A 20,687-nucleotide genomic window follows, 5' to 3' on the forward strand; every position below is an offset into this window, starting at 1 on the left:
GGATTATTACATTGACCTATACATCACTAAAAAGATAAATATTTTGAGCACTTCCAAGTGACATGCTGAACTTGGAAGTAATATAAAGAACACATATATTAAAACATATTCCTGAGTAGTAGCAATAATAATTTGGTAAGATGTTTTTTTCCCATCGAAATGTTATTCCACAGTGGAATAACACTTATCTAAAAGGTATAATATAATGCATTTATAAAATTATAGGAACTGATGAGAGAAAGAAGAATTACTCTTTTTCTTATATGTAGGCATTATCCAATTATACCTACATTATAATATATAACACTTGTGAAAGGCAAGGTAGAAAGTAAAGTTTGAACAAATGTATTCCTACCTCTGATTAAGCAAAAACCCAACTTGACCCCCAAGTACCCAAGTTTATAAAGAGAAAATGAAAAAGGGGATAGAGGGGCTTTCCTGGTGGCGCAGTGGTTGAGAGTCTGCCTGCCGATGCAGGGGACACGGGTTTGTGCCCCAGTCTGGGAAGGTCCCACATGCCGCGGAGCGGCTGGGCCCGTGAGCCATGGCCGCTGAGCCTGTGCGTCCGGAGCCTGTGCTCCGCAACGGGAGAGGCCACAACAGTGAGAGGCCCGCGTACCACAAAAAAAAAAAAAAGGGGGGAGGGGGAATAGAATAACTGTTTTCAGTATTTCTCAAAATGACATTCGATTCCCTCAGATGTCTTCTCCCACCTGCCATGCAGTCCAAGTTACTTGGGAACTATAGGCCCTTGTACCACACACATGCACACAGACACACACAAACAAATTTTACTTGTTATATATTACACGACCTTGACAAAAATTTTAAACTCTTGTTTCATATAATAAATTTATGGGAGGAATTATGAGATAAGATAACTTTGTGTCATTGAATCATAAAATCAGGTTTGGAAGACTCTTTAAAGGCATCAGCTTTATTCTCTATCAGTAGAACTATGATATTTTATCATATCAAATAAAATATATATGATATGTACACTTTAGAAAGCATATATAGTAGGTATAATTTGTGCTTGATTGTAGTATATGAAGTAGATTTGCTAAAACAGTATATTTTTTGTAATTTCTTGGATTGGATTGGATCCCAATATTTCAAAGTTAGAAATCAATCCTCCTATTATAGTTTAATATAATGTGTTTCTGTGAGGAAAACAAATTTGATAATAACCAATGTTACTATGTGCCATTGCTTCCTCCATCCCTTCATTCATATTCAGTGATTATTTAGTCTTACACTAAGATTCTGTTTTACAACAATGATCCCTTTATTGGAAACCACAGTTTTATCAAATGAGTGAAGGTCTAAATCAGTAGTTCTCAACTAGATGGGATTTCAGGGGGCAGTTTTGCCTCCCAGGGGATATTTGTCATGTCTGAGGATTTTCTTGTTGTCATAATGAGGAGAAGGTGCTACTGGCATCCAATGGGCAGAGACAGGGATGTTGCTAAACGTACATAGGACAGCGCCCCACAATCAAGATTTATTCAGCCCAAAATGTCAATAGTAATGAGAGTGAGAAACACTACATGTTTTAATTAGAGTTGTACATATCTTAATTCATTAATAAAGCAAATAAGGACACTAGCATGTTTATCTGTCAAAATCAGTCAAATAAATATGAACGTAATTTCTAAGGATAACTCTCATTTTTACCCACTTCCTCCCCAACAATTCATTTGCACAAATATATCTCTAAAATTTCTGTAGAACTGGAATTTAGTTTTTATGTTGTAAGCTCTGAGCCAATTTATAATGTGATTAACCCTTCTATGGCACCTAACAGGGATACAGAGCTAAAAAGAGAAAAAGCTTTCAAGGATGATGATGCTTTTAAAGTATCAGTGCAATAAAAAATAATTAACCATGCTAAATTACAGCATGTAAAGTAGACCCTGATGAATTCTGGTCCTATATTATTCTATATTATTTGCTGTACTTCTGCTTGAAACGTGGTAGCAGATTCTGATGTTTAAGTGACCTCAACTCAAATGTCTAGTTGTCAGCAATGCAAAGAGAATGATTACTCTGACCTTGATAGTCCTTAAGAATTACTTTATACAGAAAAAGGAATTCTCATCAATATTGTCAAAATTATTACGGTTTTATTATTTTACTTAGAAATATATAGTGTTCACCTAACTTCAAAAGGTTGCCAGTCTGTTTCAGTGCCTCTTTAAATTATTTGCTATATAAAATGCATAACTATAATTATCTTGTACTTTATGATCACTTGCCTGAGAATTCTACGTGTGAGAATTATTTGGTCAAGAGATTATTCTTATGCTGTGTTTATCTCATTTTATTCCCACTGAATTCTCCTATATAGCCTTTCTAGGTTCTATTGTTCTTTACCTTTAGCTAATAACTCTTCATAAGAATCATTAAATTATTACACACTGCTTCTCAAATATAACACGTATTTTTTTTAAACATCTTTATTGGAGTATAGTTGCTTTACAATGTTGTGTTAGTTTCTGATGTGTAACAAAGTGAATCAGCTATATGTATACATATATCCCCATGTGCCCTCCCTCTTGCATCTCCCTCCCCCACTCCCTATCCCACCCCTCTAGGTGATCACAAAGCACCTAGCTGATATCTCTGTGCTATGTGGCTGCTTCCCACTAGCTATCTATTTTACAGGGGACAGGGAAGGGGAAGCTGGGACAAAGTAACATTGACATATATACACTACCAAACATATTTATGTTTTACTTTATGTCAGGACATTTTGATAGCAACAGTGATAATAATTCATAACACTATGTTAAAATTTTAAAACATTTAATACAAAAGGTGATTTAGCCCAGGTTAAAGTATCTTATGACATACAATATACAAGTAGACATAACACGTATAGCACAGAAATTCACACCCTTGTGCACACACACATTTCCTTCTATATTTTATATTTTGCCTCTTTGAGGAAGGACAGCATAGGCATTCTGTATTTGCAATTGTATCCAATAATCTCTATGCTACAAAACCATGAATAAATTAACCAACTGATATTACAGGGCGAGAATTGCAGGGGAATTCTAGTAGGCTAAATTTAATTCAGACTTGGCAATTCAAAGATAAAAATCTCTTGCTTCTATGAAAAGTATAAACAGAATTATTTGTGTTGACAGGTGCTTTGGGTCTCCCTGGCACTTCATCTCAAAGACTGAGACGTCTCTAGAAATCAGGATGCTAATTCATCACCAAATCACAGTAGTCTTTGTAGCTACTGTATCCCTAGGGGGTTAGAGATAGTAGCCCTCCCACATGTGTAAGCCTTGGTTTTTCTATCAGATGAACCTAGAGCCCTTATAGTCTTACCTGAAGAGGAAAGTTGATGATTATAACAAACTTGAAAATTATTTCTAAAATCATCATGACTGTGGCTCCTAATGCCACAAGTGATAATGCAAATGATTATCATGTATTCTGCCTTAAGTCTGTAGACCAGGGCTTCTATCTGTAACTATTGCCTTTTTACCTACTGCCCTCATTCTTGTCAGATCTCTTATTTCCCTTGCATTTGCTGTGCTCTGAAGAGTCCTGTCCTGGATAATTTTGGATATCGAGCAGTCACTACAAGACTCAATCCATGAATTTTCAAATACTTTTAAAAACAACTCTTTGCTTTGTGCTCATCACAAGTAAGGAAAAAGTCACTTCTTAGTGTCATTTGCAGATCACATAGCACAAACAATCCTTAATTTCTCTTGAAAGGGAAGGGAGAAATGTCCTCTCCTGTAGTTTAATCCATAAACTCGTAAGAATGTTGGCTTTGTGTTTGTTTCTCTTCAAGTAAGAGAGGGCCATCCAAGCCCAAATCCATGTTCCTTACACATCGAAGACAGTGTATGACAGACTTTGCAGTATTTGGTAGAAAAAAGAATTCTCAAAGTTCCAGTGTGGTCAACTGCTCCCTGGTTTTTAAAGATGCTAATTTGATAACCAAAATGGAAAGGATGGCACAAGATTCAAATGAAAAATCATCTTATTAGATGCCCAGTAAATGCCAGACATTGTCCCTGGGATACAATGATTAAAAATATATGGTTCTAAATTTTTAGAAATGCACAGCCTTCTGAGACTGACCCAGGAAGAAATAGAAAATATAAACAGACCAATCACAAGCACTGAAATGAAACTGTGATTAAAAATCTTCCAACAGACAAAAGCCCAGGACCAGATGGCTTCACAGGCGAATTCTATCAAACATTTAGAGAAGAGCTAACACCTATCCTTCTCAAACTCTTCCAAAATATAGCAGAGGGAGGAACACTCCCAAACTCATTCTACGAGGCCACCATCACCCTGATACCAAAACCAGACAAAGATGTCACAGGAAAGAAAACTACAGGCCAATATCACTGATGAACATAGATGCAAAATTCCTCAACAAAATACTAGCAGACAGAATCCAACAGCACATTAAAAGGATCATACACCATGATCAAGTGGGGTTTATCCCAGGGATGCAAGGATTCTTCAATATACGCAAATCAATCAATGTGATACACCATATTAACAAGTTGAAGGAGAAAAACCATACAATCATCTCAATTGATGCAGAGAAAACTTTTGACAAAATTCAACACCCATTTATGATAAAAACCCTGCAGAAAGTAAACATAGAGGGAACTTACCTCAACATAATAAAGGCCATATATGACAAACCCACAGCCAACATCATCCTCAATGGTGAAAAACTGAAAGCATTTCCACTAAGATCAGGAACAAGACAAGGTTGCCCACTCTCACCACTCTTATTCAACATAGTTTTGGAAGTTTTAGCCACAGCAAGCAGAGAAGAAAGGGAAATAAAAGGAGTCCAAATCGGAAAAGAAGAAGTAGAGCTGTCACTGTTTGCAGATGACATGATACTATACATAGAGAATCCTAAAGATGCTACCAAAAAACTACTAGAGCTAATTAATGAATTTGGTAAAGTAGCCTGATACAAAATTAATGCACAGCAATCTCTTGCATTCCTATACTCTAATGATGAAAAGTCTGAAAGTAAAATTAAGAAAACACTCCGATTTAACACTGCACCAAAAAGAATAAAATATCTAGGAATAAACCTACGTAAGGAAACAGAAGACCTGTATGCAGAAAATTATAAGACACTGATGAGAGAAATTAAAGATGATACAAAAAGATGGAGAGATATACCATGTTCTTGGATTAGAAGAATCAACGTTGTGAAAATGACTCTACTACCCAAAGCAATCTACAGATTCAATGCAATCCCTATCAAACTACAACCAGCATTTTTCACAGAACTAGAGCAAAAAATTTCACAATTTGTATGGAAACACAAAAGACCCCAAATAGCCAAAGCAATCTTGAGAAAGAAAAACGGAGCTGGAGGAATCAGGCTCCCTGACTTCAGACTATACTACAAAGCTACAGTAATCAAGACAGTCTGGTACTGGCACAAAAACAGAAATATAGATTAATGGAACAGAATAGAAATCCCAGAGATAAGCCCATGCACATATGGTCACCTTATCTTTGATAAAGGAGGCAAGAATATACAGTGGAGAAAAGACAGCCACTTCAATAAGTGGTGCTGGGAAAACTGGACAGCTACATGTAAATGTATGAAATTAGAACACTCCTGAACACCATACACAAAAAATAAACTAAAACTGGATTAGAGACCTAAATGTAACCAGACAGTATAAAACTCTTAGAGGAAAACATAAGAAGAACACTCTTTGACATAAATCACAGCAATATCTTTTTTGATTCACCTCCTAGAGTAATGGAAATAAAAACAAAAATAAACAAATGGGACCTAATGAAGCTTCAAAGCTTTTGCACAGCAAAGGAAACCATAAACAAGATGAAAAGACAACCCTCAGAATGGGAGAAAATATTTGTAAATGAAGCAACTGACAAAGGATTAATCTCCAAAATTTACAAGCAGCTCAATATCAAAAAAAAACAAACAACCCACCCAAAAATTGGCCTAAATAGACATTTCTCCAAAGAAGATATACAGATTGCCAACAAACACATGAAAGAATGCTCAACATCATTAGAGAAATGCAAATCAAAACTACAATGAGATATCATCTCACACCAGTCAGAACGGTCATCATCAAAAAATCTACAAACAGTAAATGCTGGAGAGGGTGTGGAGAAAAGGGAACCCTCTTGCACTGTTGGTGGGAATGTAAATTGATAGAGCCACTATGGAGAACAGTATGGAGGTTCCTTAAGAAACTACAAATAGAACTACCATACGACCCAGCAATCCCACTACTGGGCATATACCCAGAGAAAACCATAATTCAAAGAGTCATGTACCAAAATGTTCATTGCGGCTCTATTTACAATAGCCCGGACATGGAAGCAACCTAAGTGTCCATCGACAGATGAATGGATAAAGAAGATGTGGCACATATATACAATGGAATATTACTCAGCCATAAAATGAAACGAAATTGAGTTATTTGTAGTGAGGTGGATGGACCTAGAGTCTGTCATACAGAGTGAAGTAAGTCAGAAAGAGGAAAACAAATACCATATGCTAACACATATATATGGAATCTAAGAAAAAAAATGGTCATGAAGAACCTAGAGGCAAGACAGGAATAAAGACACAGACCTACTAGAGAATGGACTTGAGGATATGGGGAGGGGGAAGGGTAAGTTGTGACAAAGTGAGAGAGTGGCATGGACTTATATACACTACTAAACGTAAAATAGATAGCTAGTGGGAAGCAGCCACATAGCACAGGGAGATCAGCTCGGTGCTTTGTGACCACCTAGAGGGGCGGGATAGGGAGGGTGGAAGGGAGGGAGACACTAGAGGGAAGAGATATGGGAATATATGTATAACTTGAAATTAACACACCATTGTAAAGCAATTATACTCCAATAAAAATGTTAAAATATATATATATGTGGTCCTCTTCCTGCTGTGATTGTGCTTTCATCATGCTAATACATTATGTACTTGAAAGTCATACAGCTTTAAAATCAATTATAAAAATTATAAAATTTTTAAATCAATTGTAAAATATAAAATTATAAAATTTGGTGTATATTAAAGTTCTTTAGAGAAGAGGAAAGAAAAATGGTCTGTAAGAAAGAGCAAAGCATTACATTTTTTGGAAAAGGAATTTTTTATTTCCCTGTGCCTAGCGAAGGATTCACCTCATTGGTACCTAAGCTGTGTAAACTGTTTTCACTCCTTGAACCATGGAGTTCATGGGAGCAGTGTCAGTTGTCAAAAGAAGGTATGTTTTTATAATTATAGTAGATAATTAGAGGTGCATGTCTTACCATAATTTAAGAAGAGATTCACATTATCTTAGAGTCATTACATATTCAAGTGTCTTGCTATATATTGATGAAAAAAACAAAATATTAAATCACAAAATGGTTTCCATGGTTTGACAAACCTGCATGAACAGATCCTAAAATACATGATACAAGTTCCATATTTAATATCCAAAGTATTGTAGAAAACAAGTACTATATTGTGAAATAAAACAATTTCTTAACTGTCATCACTTTGCCTGTCTGCCACCACATATCTAAATCCTCACAAGTTTTATTTTAACAAGGCTGAAGAGACCTTATAGTCTTATGCTCTTCAATGATTTATAGTAAAAAGGAATTTAAAGTATGGTGGATACTAAACAATTAAACATTATTGATGGAAAATTGTAATTTTTTTAACATCTTTATTGGAGTATAATTACTTTACAATGGTGTGTCAGTTTCTGCTTTATAACGAAGTGAATCAGTTATACATATACACATATCCCATATCTCTTCCCTCTTGCGTCTCCCTCCCTCCCACCCAGTAATTTTTCATTATAAAACAGAATGTAATAAAAATTTTAGTAAAATTTTGTCTCTAATAGCAAGTTAAAAACACATTCTCATGGCTTATACTTTGTATTCTTTATTTTAACAATGTTAAAAATTCTGGAAAGTAGTTGTGCAGTATATTTACATGAAATTTGTGTTCTTTGTAATGCTTTTGTTCACTGGAGCAAAATTGCTTTAGAGGAAAGTAGATTCCTCAATTGACAGAATTTTAAAATAGGAATTTTATTACCTTTTCTTTCTTTACTAAGGTTAATGATTTTTATCCCTATATGAAATTTTTATATGTTGTGGTTGATGGGTAACAGAGAGAGATAGTATCCACCGTATCTTGTTTCTTCAGAAAGTCATAAGATGGTCTTATTCATGTGTTGTAAATTGCCTTAGCTTTGCACTTTAGCACCACCTGGTGGACAAAATATCATTTCTTTTTCTTTTCAGTTTAAAATAAAGTTAGCCCCTTAACACTCTGTATCCAACTGTGACATATCTTAACAGGTATTAATAGTAAATGTATCTAACTTTGAAGATAGTTGTAAACAAAATAAGGTAAAAAGATCTGATATATTTCCTAAGTACTATACAATTGCCAAGTTAAATGCCTATGTTTCTTTAAACTTCATAAATATATACAGATTTGAATAGTATGTTACATACATATGCAAAAATGTGGGTATTGTTGATAATTTAATTATTGATCATCACATTCTTTTCAATAAAGAATTAAATAAGACCAGGAAGTTTTCTTTACCTTAGTAGCAAACTATTGCTTAAGTTGGATTGTCTACCCAAAAAACAGTGTAATCACTTCATGAAGAAATTTCATACTACAGATACTTTTCTTTTTTTTTTGGCTGCCACGCAGTTTGCAGGTTCTTTTTTTCTTTTTCTTTTGCAGTACGCGGGCCTCTCACTGTTGTGGCCTCTCCTGTTGCGGAGCACAGGCTCCAGAGCGCAGGCTCAGTGGCCATGGCTCACTGGCCTAGCCACTCCGTGGCATGTGGGATCTTCCCGGACCGAGGCACGAACCCATGTCCTCTGCATCGGCAGGCGGACTCTCAACCACTGGGCCACCAGGGGATCCCCAGTTTGCAGGTTCTTAGTTCCCCGACCAGGGATTGAACCCGCGCCCTCAGTAGTGAAAGCGTGGAGTCCTAACCACTGGAGTGCCAGGGAATTCCTTACAAATTCTTTTCCTGTTAATATTTTATGTATAATTAAAATGAAAACTAGTATTTTAACCATTAATACTGTAAAGCAGGCCATTTTCATGCTCATTTTGCCACTTATATTTAAGATTCAGTTGTGGTCTTATATGTATTAGTTCTCAGTTTTTAAATTTTTCCGAATTTAAGCTTAATAATATTTTCAAATAAAAAACCAAACATATTTAAAGCTAGTTTTGAGAATTTTAAGCATGTTAATCTCTTTGTATAGTCCCACATTTCTATGAAATATAGTGAAGTTTTTTCTTATGAAATATAGTGAAGGTGAAAATAAACCCTCAGATTCCACACTGTTCCTTTGGCATATACTACTTATCTATTCCTCGCTAAACTGAGAGGTTTATAGATTTGAATTATGTAACATTTGAAGCCTTAGTAGCTAAATAAGAGCTGTTGATATTTATAGGAAATATGTTCTAACTACATACTTTGTTTTATGTCATTTAAGATAAAATTATAATACATAACCTTCATTAAGAAATGCATCTTGAGGCTTCCCTGGTGGCGCAGTGGTTGAGAGTCCGCCTGCCGATGCAGGGGACACGGGTTCGTGCCCCAGTCCGGGAAGATCCCACATGCCGCGGAGCAGCTGGGCCCATGAGCCATGGCCGCTGAGCCTGCGCGTCCGGAGACCATGCTCCGCAACGGAAGAGGCCTTTCAACAGTGAGAGGCCCGCGTACCGCAAAAAAAAAAAAAAAAGAAATGCATCTTGAACTGAAGTTATTTACTTTATTTCAAGAAAACATTTAAACTCTTCTCTCTCTTGTGTTCCTTTTTTTCTAAAGGTCTTGGATGGTATACTGTAAACTCAGCATATGGAGATACCATTGTCATGCCTTGCCGACTCAGTGTACCTCAGAATCTCATGTTTGGCAAATGGAAATATGTAAGTGTGACCTACCTTGGACTTGGTTAATTGCCTCTAGTTTTTGAAAGAAAATTCCTTCTGTGAGTAGATGTGAATTTCAAGTTAACGTAATGACAATATTCAACTGTGGATATAAATGTAAAAAGGTGAAATTAATGTGTCGAATATTTCAAAAGAATAATCCCTAAGTCTTACATAACAAATGATATTTTAAAATAAAGCCAGTAAACAGGTAATTCTTAGCTCAAATTAGTCTGAAAGATTCACCCTGAAGTGTTTGAGGCAGAAGAAAAGGCAGAGTTCCAGGGTAAAATCAGTGGAGTATAGGACAGAGCTTAGTGGAAGATGGCAGCCTTTCTCTACACACTCATGTTTTGTTTGGTGTAGTTACTGCAAAGGCAAGATGCACTAGAAGCCAGAGCATTCAAATGTTCACTGAAAATTAGTCATCAGTATTAGAAGCCTGTTACTTGATCTTAGAACTCAGTCGAAGTGGTAGGTCCTTTTAAAATTTAACATTGCTGATTTTACTCATTTTTTGCAGGTAGCAAAATCATATTTTCTCAGGTATCAAGGTACCGATGGGTCTGGAAATGAAGGGTAGATATCCTGGTAGGTGATGTGGAAAGGCTAGGTAACTTTGATAAAATATCTCAATTTCATTACCAAGACCAACAAAAGGTGTCTGTGTGGCACAATTTCCCAGTGCTAGATCACATGAGACTCACAATGGTTTGCAAGCTTAAAAAGAGGACATATGTTTCATTGAACACAACTGGCAAATTTTCCCTAGGTCCATGAAATGTTAAAAGGTATTTGAATAGGAAAAGGATTTGATGGTCCAATATTTTTTTTGACTTTGGGCATAGATTTTTATTATGTATTATTCTTACACACGTAAAAAAAAGCAGAATTAATTGGTTGATATATTCCTGAAAGCATCTTACACTTCTGAATTACTTCAAATCCAATCACACTTCTATATTACTTTAGTTCTTGTGATGGTCCAATAATTTTTGAAAAGTTTTTTTACTGCAGTACTTCTCAGAGCCTTTCCTATATTAAGATACATGATGAATTGTCTGAGTTCATTCATTTCTTAAGTTTATTGAACCACACAACTTTTCCTCTCAGATATCTGCAAGAACAAACATTGTGCAGAATAGAAATGTACGTAAGTTGCACCCCAGGGGTAGTATAACACAATCTTTTAAAATCTGGTTGTGAAGTCAGACTGACATGTTCTACCATGTGTTGGCTGTGGGATTCTGGATGAGTGAATTAATCCCCATTTTCTCATAGAAAAAAAATGAAATAATAATAATCTTCCTTATAGTGTTGTGAAGGTTACATGAAGTAACTCATATCAGAATACTTACCTAGTACTTGGCACATGGTAATTGCACGAAAAGTGTAAGTTGTTATGAGTGTGGGGCTACTAAGCTCTAAACACACTGTGTGAAGGTCAAGTGAAGGCAAAAGAAGGAGGTGAGGCAGCATAGCACTTCCCTGATCCCTCCTCCTGTTATCCAGCTCACACTGGGTAATTTCTGACTATTTCTGGCTCCCTATAAAAATGGAAATATGAAGTTAAGGCCTATGAGGACAAAGTCTATTAGCTTCCCTAAAATTCCAAGGGTCTGGGAGACTACCACCTCATTCACCATTGAGTCAAACTTAATGCAAAAATAAATGGAATACAGTGGTGAAAACTTCTGTGATTATAGACATTACTGATGCCCAGGAAATAATTTTCACCTAAATGTAACTGGCACAATGGCAATGAAAACAAATAATAATGACAATTTTCTAATTGTTAATGAAACAAAAACCTTCAGTAATAAACTGATGAGATACATTTGAAGTACCATATGCTCTAAAAGCAGTCCTGATTCGCAGACATACTATACAACCTCTAATTTAATGTAACCTGAAAGACAAAGAGCAGATTTGGAAAGAGTGAAAGGGAGCAAACACAGAGGAAAGATGGATTAGTTTCTCTCTTACTGCACCGTAATCTCCCTGTGAATGGAGATCATAGCTCCCTGTGCACCCCGCCCTACCTCACTCCCACCACCTCTTCACCAGCATCTGCCTCTGTGCCTTGTACAGAAGAGGCATCTAATGGCTGTCGAGAATGATATAGTGTAGTTATAATGGAGCCAGGCTGTGGAGCTCCAGTCTTGGCCCTGCTGAGATACACTGGCTGGGGCAATGGACCAGTTATTTAACCAATCTCTGTCTCCATTGTCTAAAAATGAAGACAATATTATGTGTAATTTACAGGGTTGTTATGAATATTAAATCCATTAATGCATGGAAAGCCCAAAGAAAGTACACTGGCATACAGTTAAGTGCTCGAAATTTAATAACTATTATTTCTTGCATAAGTGAACAAATATATTATAGACGTTTAAGATACTGGTCTAACATATTTTTCTTAATGAAGGAATGATTTAATACAAGGATTTGCATTGTAAACCTGTGGCAAAATTAAAAGATTTAAGGAGAATATTACTGACGTATTCAGATATTCAACCAGCTAAACCTTTTGGACTCCAAGATTAGCTTAGTAATTGTCTTAGTCAGCTTGGGCTGTTATAACAAAATACCACAGACTGGATAGTTTAAACAACAGTCTTTTATTTCTCACAGTTCTGGAGGCTGGGCAGTCCAAAATCAGGGTGCCAGCTGATTCACCTCTTGCGGAGGGCCCTCTTCCTGATTTGCTGACAGCTGCCACTTGCTATGTGCTCACAAAACCTCTTCTTTGTGTTCTCATTGAGAGAGCTCTCACGTTTCTTCCTCTTCTTATAAGGGCACTAATCCCATCATGAGGGTACCATCCCCATGACCTCATCTAAACTTCAACACCTCTCAGGGGCCCACCTCCACTAATCCCACATTGGGGGTTAGGGCTTAGGCATATAAATTTAGTCCATAACATTAGTAAATATTAATAATTTTTAAAATGTTACTCCTTATAGCACCTTGAAATTTGTCATGCATTTTAGAATGTTTTATCATATTTTATTTTCTCAAAGGCCTTGTGAGGTAAGTAGAAGAGGGATTGGCCTTTATTTTAGATCATTGTTAGTATGTAAGAGAATGTTTGTGGGAGCAGAGAAAGAAATGAATTATGTCTCAGTGCTCTTGGCATAATTGTATATGCCAGATTTTATATGAAAACGCTTCGAGCTAAGTTTTAAGATTCAGATAGCAAAACTATGGGTTTTAGTGATTAATCTAATTCTATTGCTTAATGGACATGATCATTTCACAAGGGCAAATACTGTTCCTCTATGAAGACTCATTAAGCTATGTTAGGTGTAAAGGTCAGCTATGCCAGTTCTGGCTGAAACTGAAAAGTGTGGACACATAAAGTATGTGGATTAAAGTAATGAACATGCTAAAGATAATTGCCCAGGATTTCTAAATGAGTGTTTGCAGCTCAAGTGTATGCTTGCTCTGATAGTTAGCTGAAAATCCTTTTGTAACATAATACTTATATGTTTGTTTTCATCTATATTTTTTCTTTTACATTAGACATAAGGCCAACCCTTGTCATTTTCAAAACAGTTACTAATTCTGTCCTCCAGATGCAAGAAAAGCTTGGATTCCTAAAGTTCTGTCCTTTCACTTTTGTATATTTAAATTGATACCTGTAAAAGAACTTAACAGCTTCTCTTCTTATGAAGAGTAATTTTCTGTAACCAAAGATTTATATGAGGCACTTATCTAAATTTATTCTTCTTGGACCAAACTACAAATTTTGGTGGAATAATACGGCCAAGAAAATTTTGTTGTTCTGGCTGTAATCCTGAAACATCTAAATATGCCTGTTTTTAAAAAATGTATTGTTATTTCAATTTTTAGGAAAAGCCTGATGGCTCCCCAGTATTTATTGCCTTCAGGTCCTCTACAAAGAAAAGTGTGCAGTACGACGATGTACCAGAATACAAAGACAGACTGAACCTCTCAGAAAACTACACTCTCTCTATCAGTAACGCAAAGATCAGTGATGAAAAGAGATTTGTGTGCATGCTCGTAACTGAGGACAACGTGTTTGAGGCACCTACAGTAGTCAAGGTGTTCAGTAAGTAGTCTGCAGTGTAACTGCTAAGTGGGATTGATGGCTGGTACTAGAAAATGTTCTTTAGAAAGAAGACTGAACTCTCTGTAGTGTCTCCACAGTAGGCATCTATGTAAGAGGACTTCTAGAGATCTTCATTCTGCTCGTGCATGCTGTCAGTGAGGAAAACAAAAAACCTGAAATGCAAATAGGAGCTTTACAATGAGGAAATAAAAGAATATTCTGTTGTTTTGTTGGGTAAAATTTCCTGTGACATGAAGTACTGCTAAATGAAAACTGACATGTGATCCTTTGCTTTCACTGACGTACAAATCAATGTTCTGTGGTAAATATTGAGACATAGATATATAATACATGCACATATTCATGCATATCATGCTTACATATATATGCATTTGGCTAAACCATATAAAAGTTGCCATTTGATATGTAAAAACAATAAAATACAAGCAGGAGACCTAAGTTTTCTGTATATGTATATACATGTGTGTGTACACACACACATTTTGGCCTTTAATGCTTAATGCTTGTTGATTTACTTCTTGAGACTGTTCAAGCGGTTTAGAAAATTGCCCTAAAATAAAGAAGTTCACCCCACTCTAAATGTGTACATGGAATCCACCAAGGGGAAAAAGTAGAGGAGGGTTGGAACAAGAAAAGGTTGTAGAAGAAACTTGGAATAATTACTGGAGGTTACTTTGCCTCATGATGATATATAGTTAATGTGCGTGTACAACTAGCTATGCAAATGAATGACTTGAGAAGTTCTAATTAAAACTTTTTATCTTTTAATATTCTAATAAAATATCCCACCTTCATTACATCTTAATATCTTAGAAATTACAGGGAGAAAAATAGGTCTCGAAAGTTTCAGAATGCCAGTCTTTTTTAATTAGGGAAGAAGGTCTCACTTTTCAGTTTTTTCCTCTGCTTTCTGATAACTTGACAGCACCTAGAAATTATTAAAATAAACAGGGAAGAAAGAAACCCAGAGGGCCTTGCTACTACAGCAATTAACCGTGGATTTTTCCTGTTTCTCTCGTAATAGCCTATACAACTAAGTAGGACTGTCCCTTAAGCATTTATGGACTTCAGTGCTCCTATGGACTCATGACAAGGATTCAAAGAGTGCTTATACTATCAAGGAGACCTTTGTTCTCCCGAAGAACCTTGTAAAAGCATGGTACACGTTTCAGTTTATTACCTTTCAGCTTAGAAGATACTTTCCAGAAACCATCCACTCAACTCAATCATTTTATGGATCAAACGAAGTACCAAGCGTTTCCCAGTTATGCCCCCTTCCATTAAACACCCCGGATAATCTCCATCCTGTATTTGCCAAAGTCCCATGTATTTTTTCTTTCTTGTCTTTTATTTCACTTTGATGTTATTAGGAAGATGGATGGTGTGCTGCTAAAAACACTTTTTCTAAAGAGAGCAACCAAAATCTTTTTATTAGGCCATGACATCGTAAATATAAGTACACAAGAATGTACTGCAGTAGGTACAGAGATTAAGTCACAGCATTTTAAAGTTATGTGTATTGATTTGTCATTGACATGTTTCTTTGTTATTATGTTAAAATTACCAAATATCAAGACAGTCTACAAGAAAGTTGAGAAAATTCAGGTTGTTCCATTTCGAAGAAACATTTGTGACAATTTTCAGAATATAATTTTTTTAATGCCATAAAAGTTCATTTGGCCTAATTTGATAAAATTTGTAAGCTGTTTTGGAATACAGAGGATTTCTATGGCTATAAAAACAAACTTACACCCTGCATACCATCAGCTCCCCCTACCCGCTTCTCTTTTGAATGTTGTTGAAAACAAAGTGATTCTCAGAAACAGAATTTGCATTCCAGGCTCTGGGCCAGAGAGAATTTAAATAGACAAGTTACACACTTTTGAAAATGGGGTTTTATACTAGAAACTGTGGGACCCTCCAAGTCCAATTAAATAAACAGCACAGCTCATGATAAAGAAAGAGTTTGCAAGAGCATATAAGGGCTTTGCTTTTTTAAAAATAATGAATTTACACTGGATCATTATTTGTGAAGCAAATAGCAGCTGTGACATGGAGGCTTTCATTCTACACATGTATATATTGCAATCACTTAAGAGTTACTAGGCTCATCAATCAGTCCTCTGTTTCCTTCTGTCGAGTCACCTAGCACCTAGCAACGTGCACTGTGTACCACACAATGAGTGTGGTTAACGTGAGCTAATCCCAGATCAGTTTGCTGCGGTGTCCTCCTGATGAGCACAAACTGTTTTTATTCAAACTAGAGGCCATGACTGATGACTTTATTACTTCTGATGTAAGTTTGTTTATTCAGTTTTAAGCTATATCTCAGATGCAAGAAGTCATGCCCATAAAGCAGACCAGATCCCAGTAAGTTCCATGCTTTGTCACCACTAATGAGGCATTTTTGTTTGGTTGGTTGGTTAGTAGTTGAATGGCATCAAAATCAAACTGTTTGCATTTAATGCACATTTGAAGTTAATAAAATCATCCCTTAGCAAGAGTAGATCTTAGAGGTTGAATGCTTGCCCAGAGAGCCAAATGGCTGTTGGTGGTACAATGGAAAAATCACTGAACTGGTCATCAGGAGATCTGGCTTTGTTAGATGTGCTGCTAATTTCTGACCTTGGGCAAGTGACTTCACCAGTCAGGGCAGGGGTTTCGATTCCCTCATCATCAGTAAATAAGTACTTTGGATTAGGCGGTAGTTTTCCCACTCTGTTCCTAGGATCCTCTTGACGTGCTAATGAATAGGGCTGAGGTGGGTGAGGAGCTGCTTCTACTTGATTAGCTATAATTCGCCCACTCAATATTTCGAAGTTTTTTCATGATATTTTGTTCAGGGGGAAAAAAGGGAGAAGGGCTTGAGTACTAAAAAGCATTTGAAAACCACAATCCAGCCTAATCTTCTGCACTGGTGTGTGTGGTATTAAAAGGAAGATTGTTTCCGTGACTTCCACCTGGACCAACCAGGTCTTCTAGTGATGGTTGACATCACAGTTATTTGAGCTTTCATTGGGACACTGTTCTCAATGTTTTATCAAAACTGAGCATCCCTCCTCCCACCCTCCCTGTGAAAGTTATTCAACTTTCAACTGCAAGTCATTTTTATTTTTTCAGAATGAAGGAAGCAGAAAATACCTTTTAACAAATGAGATCTACACTGTATATTTCATTTTGATTCTTTAAATATAAAAAATACCTTTTCCCATCTCATAAGGAAAATAAACTATGATTTCATGCTCACAGTGATTTACATAAAGTACATCAAGAGTTGATTGCTGACAAAGTACTGAGAGAAGCACACTTGACTCAATGTAACCAGTGCACCTGCCTTTTCTTGCTCTCCTCCCATATCCAATTGAGCCACATCCTCTGTGTGAGGTTATTGAGAATAACACTCATGCATTTGGGTGATATAGAGCAGTTTTGCATTCATCACTCCATCCTCAACTGGCTGTGAAACTCTTGACAAAATTATTTTACTAATGCAAATAAATTTGTAGTATGACTTTCCCTTTCAATTCTATACTTAGTTATGAATCCTTGAATCGTATTAAGACATAATTCACATAAAGTTTTTTTAAAACACTTTGGAATCAATATGCAATTTTGCTAAAATAGTACACATCCTCTTTTATGGTCTTCTAACTAATACTCATGGATTGTTACAAGCTAATATAAGAGAAAGTTACATACAAAATATGTATTTAATATAGAGGGTTTGAAACAAAAGTTTGAGAAAATAACTCAGAGAAATGCAATAGGTATTACCATTACTTTCTCAGTACCCACTGTGACTCTCTCTTCTAAATGGAAAAGTGAATAACAGTACAAAGAGGACTAAATTTTTAGCATACTTTCATCAGGTTTTCCTGGGTTTGCTGCAGTTTTATTTTATTGAAATAGGAATAAATTTTAGAAAGTGTTTATGGAAAGAAAGCACACATGGCCATGTGGAAAAGACTAACAATTGTAACACATCAGTATTTATGGTTATATGGGGTTTATAAGTCAAAGTAGAGGAATATATTTGACATTAGAGGAAGTATGTTCCAACTGAAATGGTATCTGATTTTGGTGAGCTAGAAATTAGTACAACTTAACAAAACTGCCCATCCTCGTATTCTATTAAGAGCCTAATTTTTTGGAGAATTTTTTCAAATCTCTCTATATATTCCAGGCATAGATAGTACTGAGGAAACAAAAAACTATTTGCTCTTTTTTTCTTGTTAATCTTGACACTTGATCAACCACAAAAATTAATTTAATATCTTACCTCTCTTGAGCTTTCAGAGAGGTGTCACTGAATAACTGATTTTAGTTCCCAGAGAACTTACATTTACTCAAGCTCCAAGATTTTTGTTCTGTTTAAATATTTTGGATGTAGCCCTCTCTCAAAGGTATTAGACATTTGCCATAAAACATTGAATTCTGAACATAATTTAAGGTTTTTTCAATAACTCAGAGTTGTAATTATGAACATTAATGATGTTACATTAAGATAATGGTAAAACCAAGACTTACTGATGTGTATTGGAGAAGGCTTTAATCCCCTACCACATGTTTCCCAGGAACTGCTATTTACGTCGTTTTGATTTTTATAATTTATTTTTTCTAATTGAAAAACATTTTTTAAATTGAAGTATACTTGATTTACAATATTATATTAGTTTCAGGTGTACAACATAGTGATTCAATATTCAATATTTTTATATTTCCCTGTGCTTCACAATATATACCTGTTACTTATTAATTTTATACATGGTGATTTTTACCTCTTAACCCCCTGCACATATCTTGTCCCTACCCCTTTTCCTTTCCCCACTGGTAACCACTAGTTTGTTCTATATATCAGTGAATGTGTTTCTGTTTTGTTATATTCATTCATTTGTTTTCTTTTTTATATTCCACATATTAGTGATAACATACAGTATTTGTCTTTTTCTGTCAGACTTATTTCACTAAACATAAATACCCTCCAGGTCCATTCATGTTATTGCAAATGGCAAAATTTCAGTATTTTATATGGCTGACTAGTATTCCATTAGGGGTGTGTGTGTGTGTGTGTGTGTGTGTGTGTGTGTGTGTGTATACACACATGTAACAACTTCTTTATGTGTAATGGACACTTAGGTTTCTCCCGTATCTTGTGTATTGTAAATAATGCTGCTAAAAACATAGGGGTACATGAATCTTTATGAATTAGAGTTTTTCTTTTCTTTGAATATATGCCAGGAGTGAAATTGCTGGACCAGTTTTTTATATTTTGTCAGTTTTTTCTATTTTTGGTCACATTCCTAACAATCAGGTAGCCAGGTGCCACTTCTTGTTTGTGTTAATATAATCGTCTGTTATGCTTTTCTATTTTTCTATGTTTCTTTTTTCCATTTTTTTTATCTTTCTTATATTTTCTTTCCAATCTGTGCATTTAGAATATAGATAATCGCTCTTCAGAAAATTGTATCAAGAGAATTATACTTCTAGAATTAATAGTAAATAGGCCTCTTATAATTAAAGTGTAAGCTCAACAGATAGGCAGATTCACTATTATTATTAATTATTCTAATTTCTAATATAAAACAATTGCAAAGGGAAAATTAACTCAGGATGTTAACCTGAAGAAGCCTACATTATTTTTGCATACAATCTTGGTGATACCCATCTTGCTGTTCCAAAGACTTTTTGTCTTCATCCTTGTTTTCTATAATGGTCTGGGTAGGTAACATGTCTGATAACTGAATTCCAAATTGAGTAATAATTATACAAAAGCAATTTAGTTTAGTTTGGTAGTCAAAATTAAAAGTATAGAGATGGTAGACAATAAGACTATAGAAGAGAGAATAGCTGGTTGTTTTTGTCTATTTATTTGAAAATAGAATAGTTCTCCATGAGACTCACAAAAATCAATGACAATGAGACAATATCCATTTTCTATAGACTAATTGTTAGAGCTAATTAAAAAGTTTAAAAATCCATCAATGATAGATAACTGATAGCTAAGAAAAAATAAGTTTAAATAATACCTTCTTGCTGCAATTTGTAATCAATTTTTCCCGAAGCCTCTATCAGAATTTATGCTTACAGAACTTCCTATATTTAAAACGCTTCTGTCCATTATCTCAGGTTCCAAATGTGAAAGATTTTCTCACATTTATAGTTTCATAATATAACTTCATTTAAAAGATAAGGTGTGAGATACACAGGAAACTTGGGCTTCTACATCCCTTAGCCACTTTGCATTTCCCATGATTTTAGAGCAGTGATTCTTAAACTCCACTGTGCCCAAGAATCCCCAATGGAACTTGTTTAAAAAGTAGGTTTATAGGATTTTCCCCAGATATGCTGATTTAGTTGGCCAGGTAGAGCCCAGAAATCTGCATTTTAAATAAGCACCCCTGTGATTCAGATTCATGTGGACTCAGGTTTTCATCTAAGGAGATGGAAATTATTAAGTAGAAAGTGCACATGGTAACCAATTGCAGATAACATATCCTCTTTAGTATATTAACCTCTGTTTACAATCTAAACCGTACTCAATGTTTATAAAGCATCCAGAAAACATTACCAGTATTTTATTCACAGGAATAATAAGCACTTAAAATA

The 20,687-nt window shown here is 35.4% G+C and overlaps 1 protein-coding gene across 2 annotated transcripts in view; it reads left to right on the top strand.

The window, feature by feature from the left end:
* Positions 1 to 20,687, top strand: part of ALCAM (activated leukocyte cell adhesion molecule) — a 197,591-nt gene that overhangs the window by 132,627 nt on the left and 44,277 nt on the right. For both annotated transcript variants that reach the window (XM_060010591.1, XM_060010592.1), the window contains exons 2-3: positions 9,882 to 9,982; positions 13,841 to 14,060. In XM_060010591.1, coding sequence (XP_059866574.1) covers positions 9,882 to 9,982; positions 13,841 to 14,060 — 321 coding nt within the window. The remainder of the gene's footprint in view (positions 1 to 9,881; positions 9,983 to 13,840; positions 14,061 to 20,687) is intronic.

Source organism: Delphinus delphis, chromosome 4 (genome assembly GCF_949987515.2).
Source record: "Delphinus delphis chromosome 4, mDelDel1.2, whole genome shotgun sequence".
Classification (NCBI taxonomy): domain Eukaryota; kingdom Metazoa; phylum Chordata; class Mammalia; order Artiodactyla; family Delphinidae; genus Delphinus; species Delphinus delphis.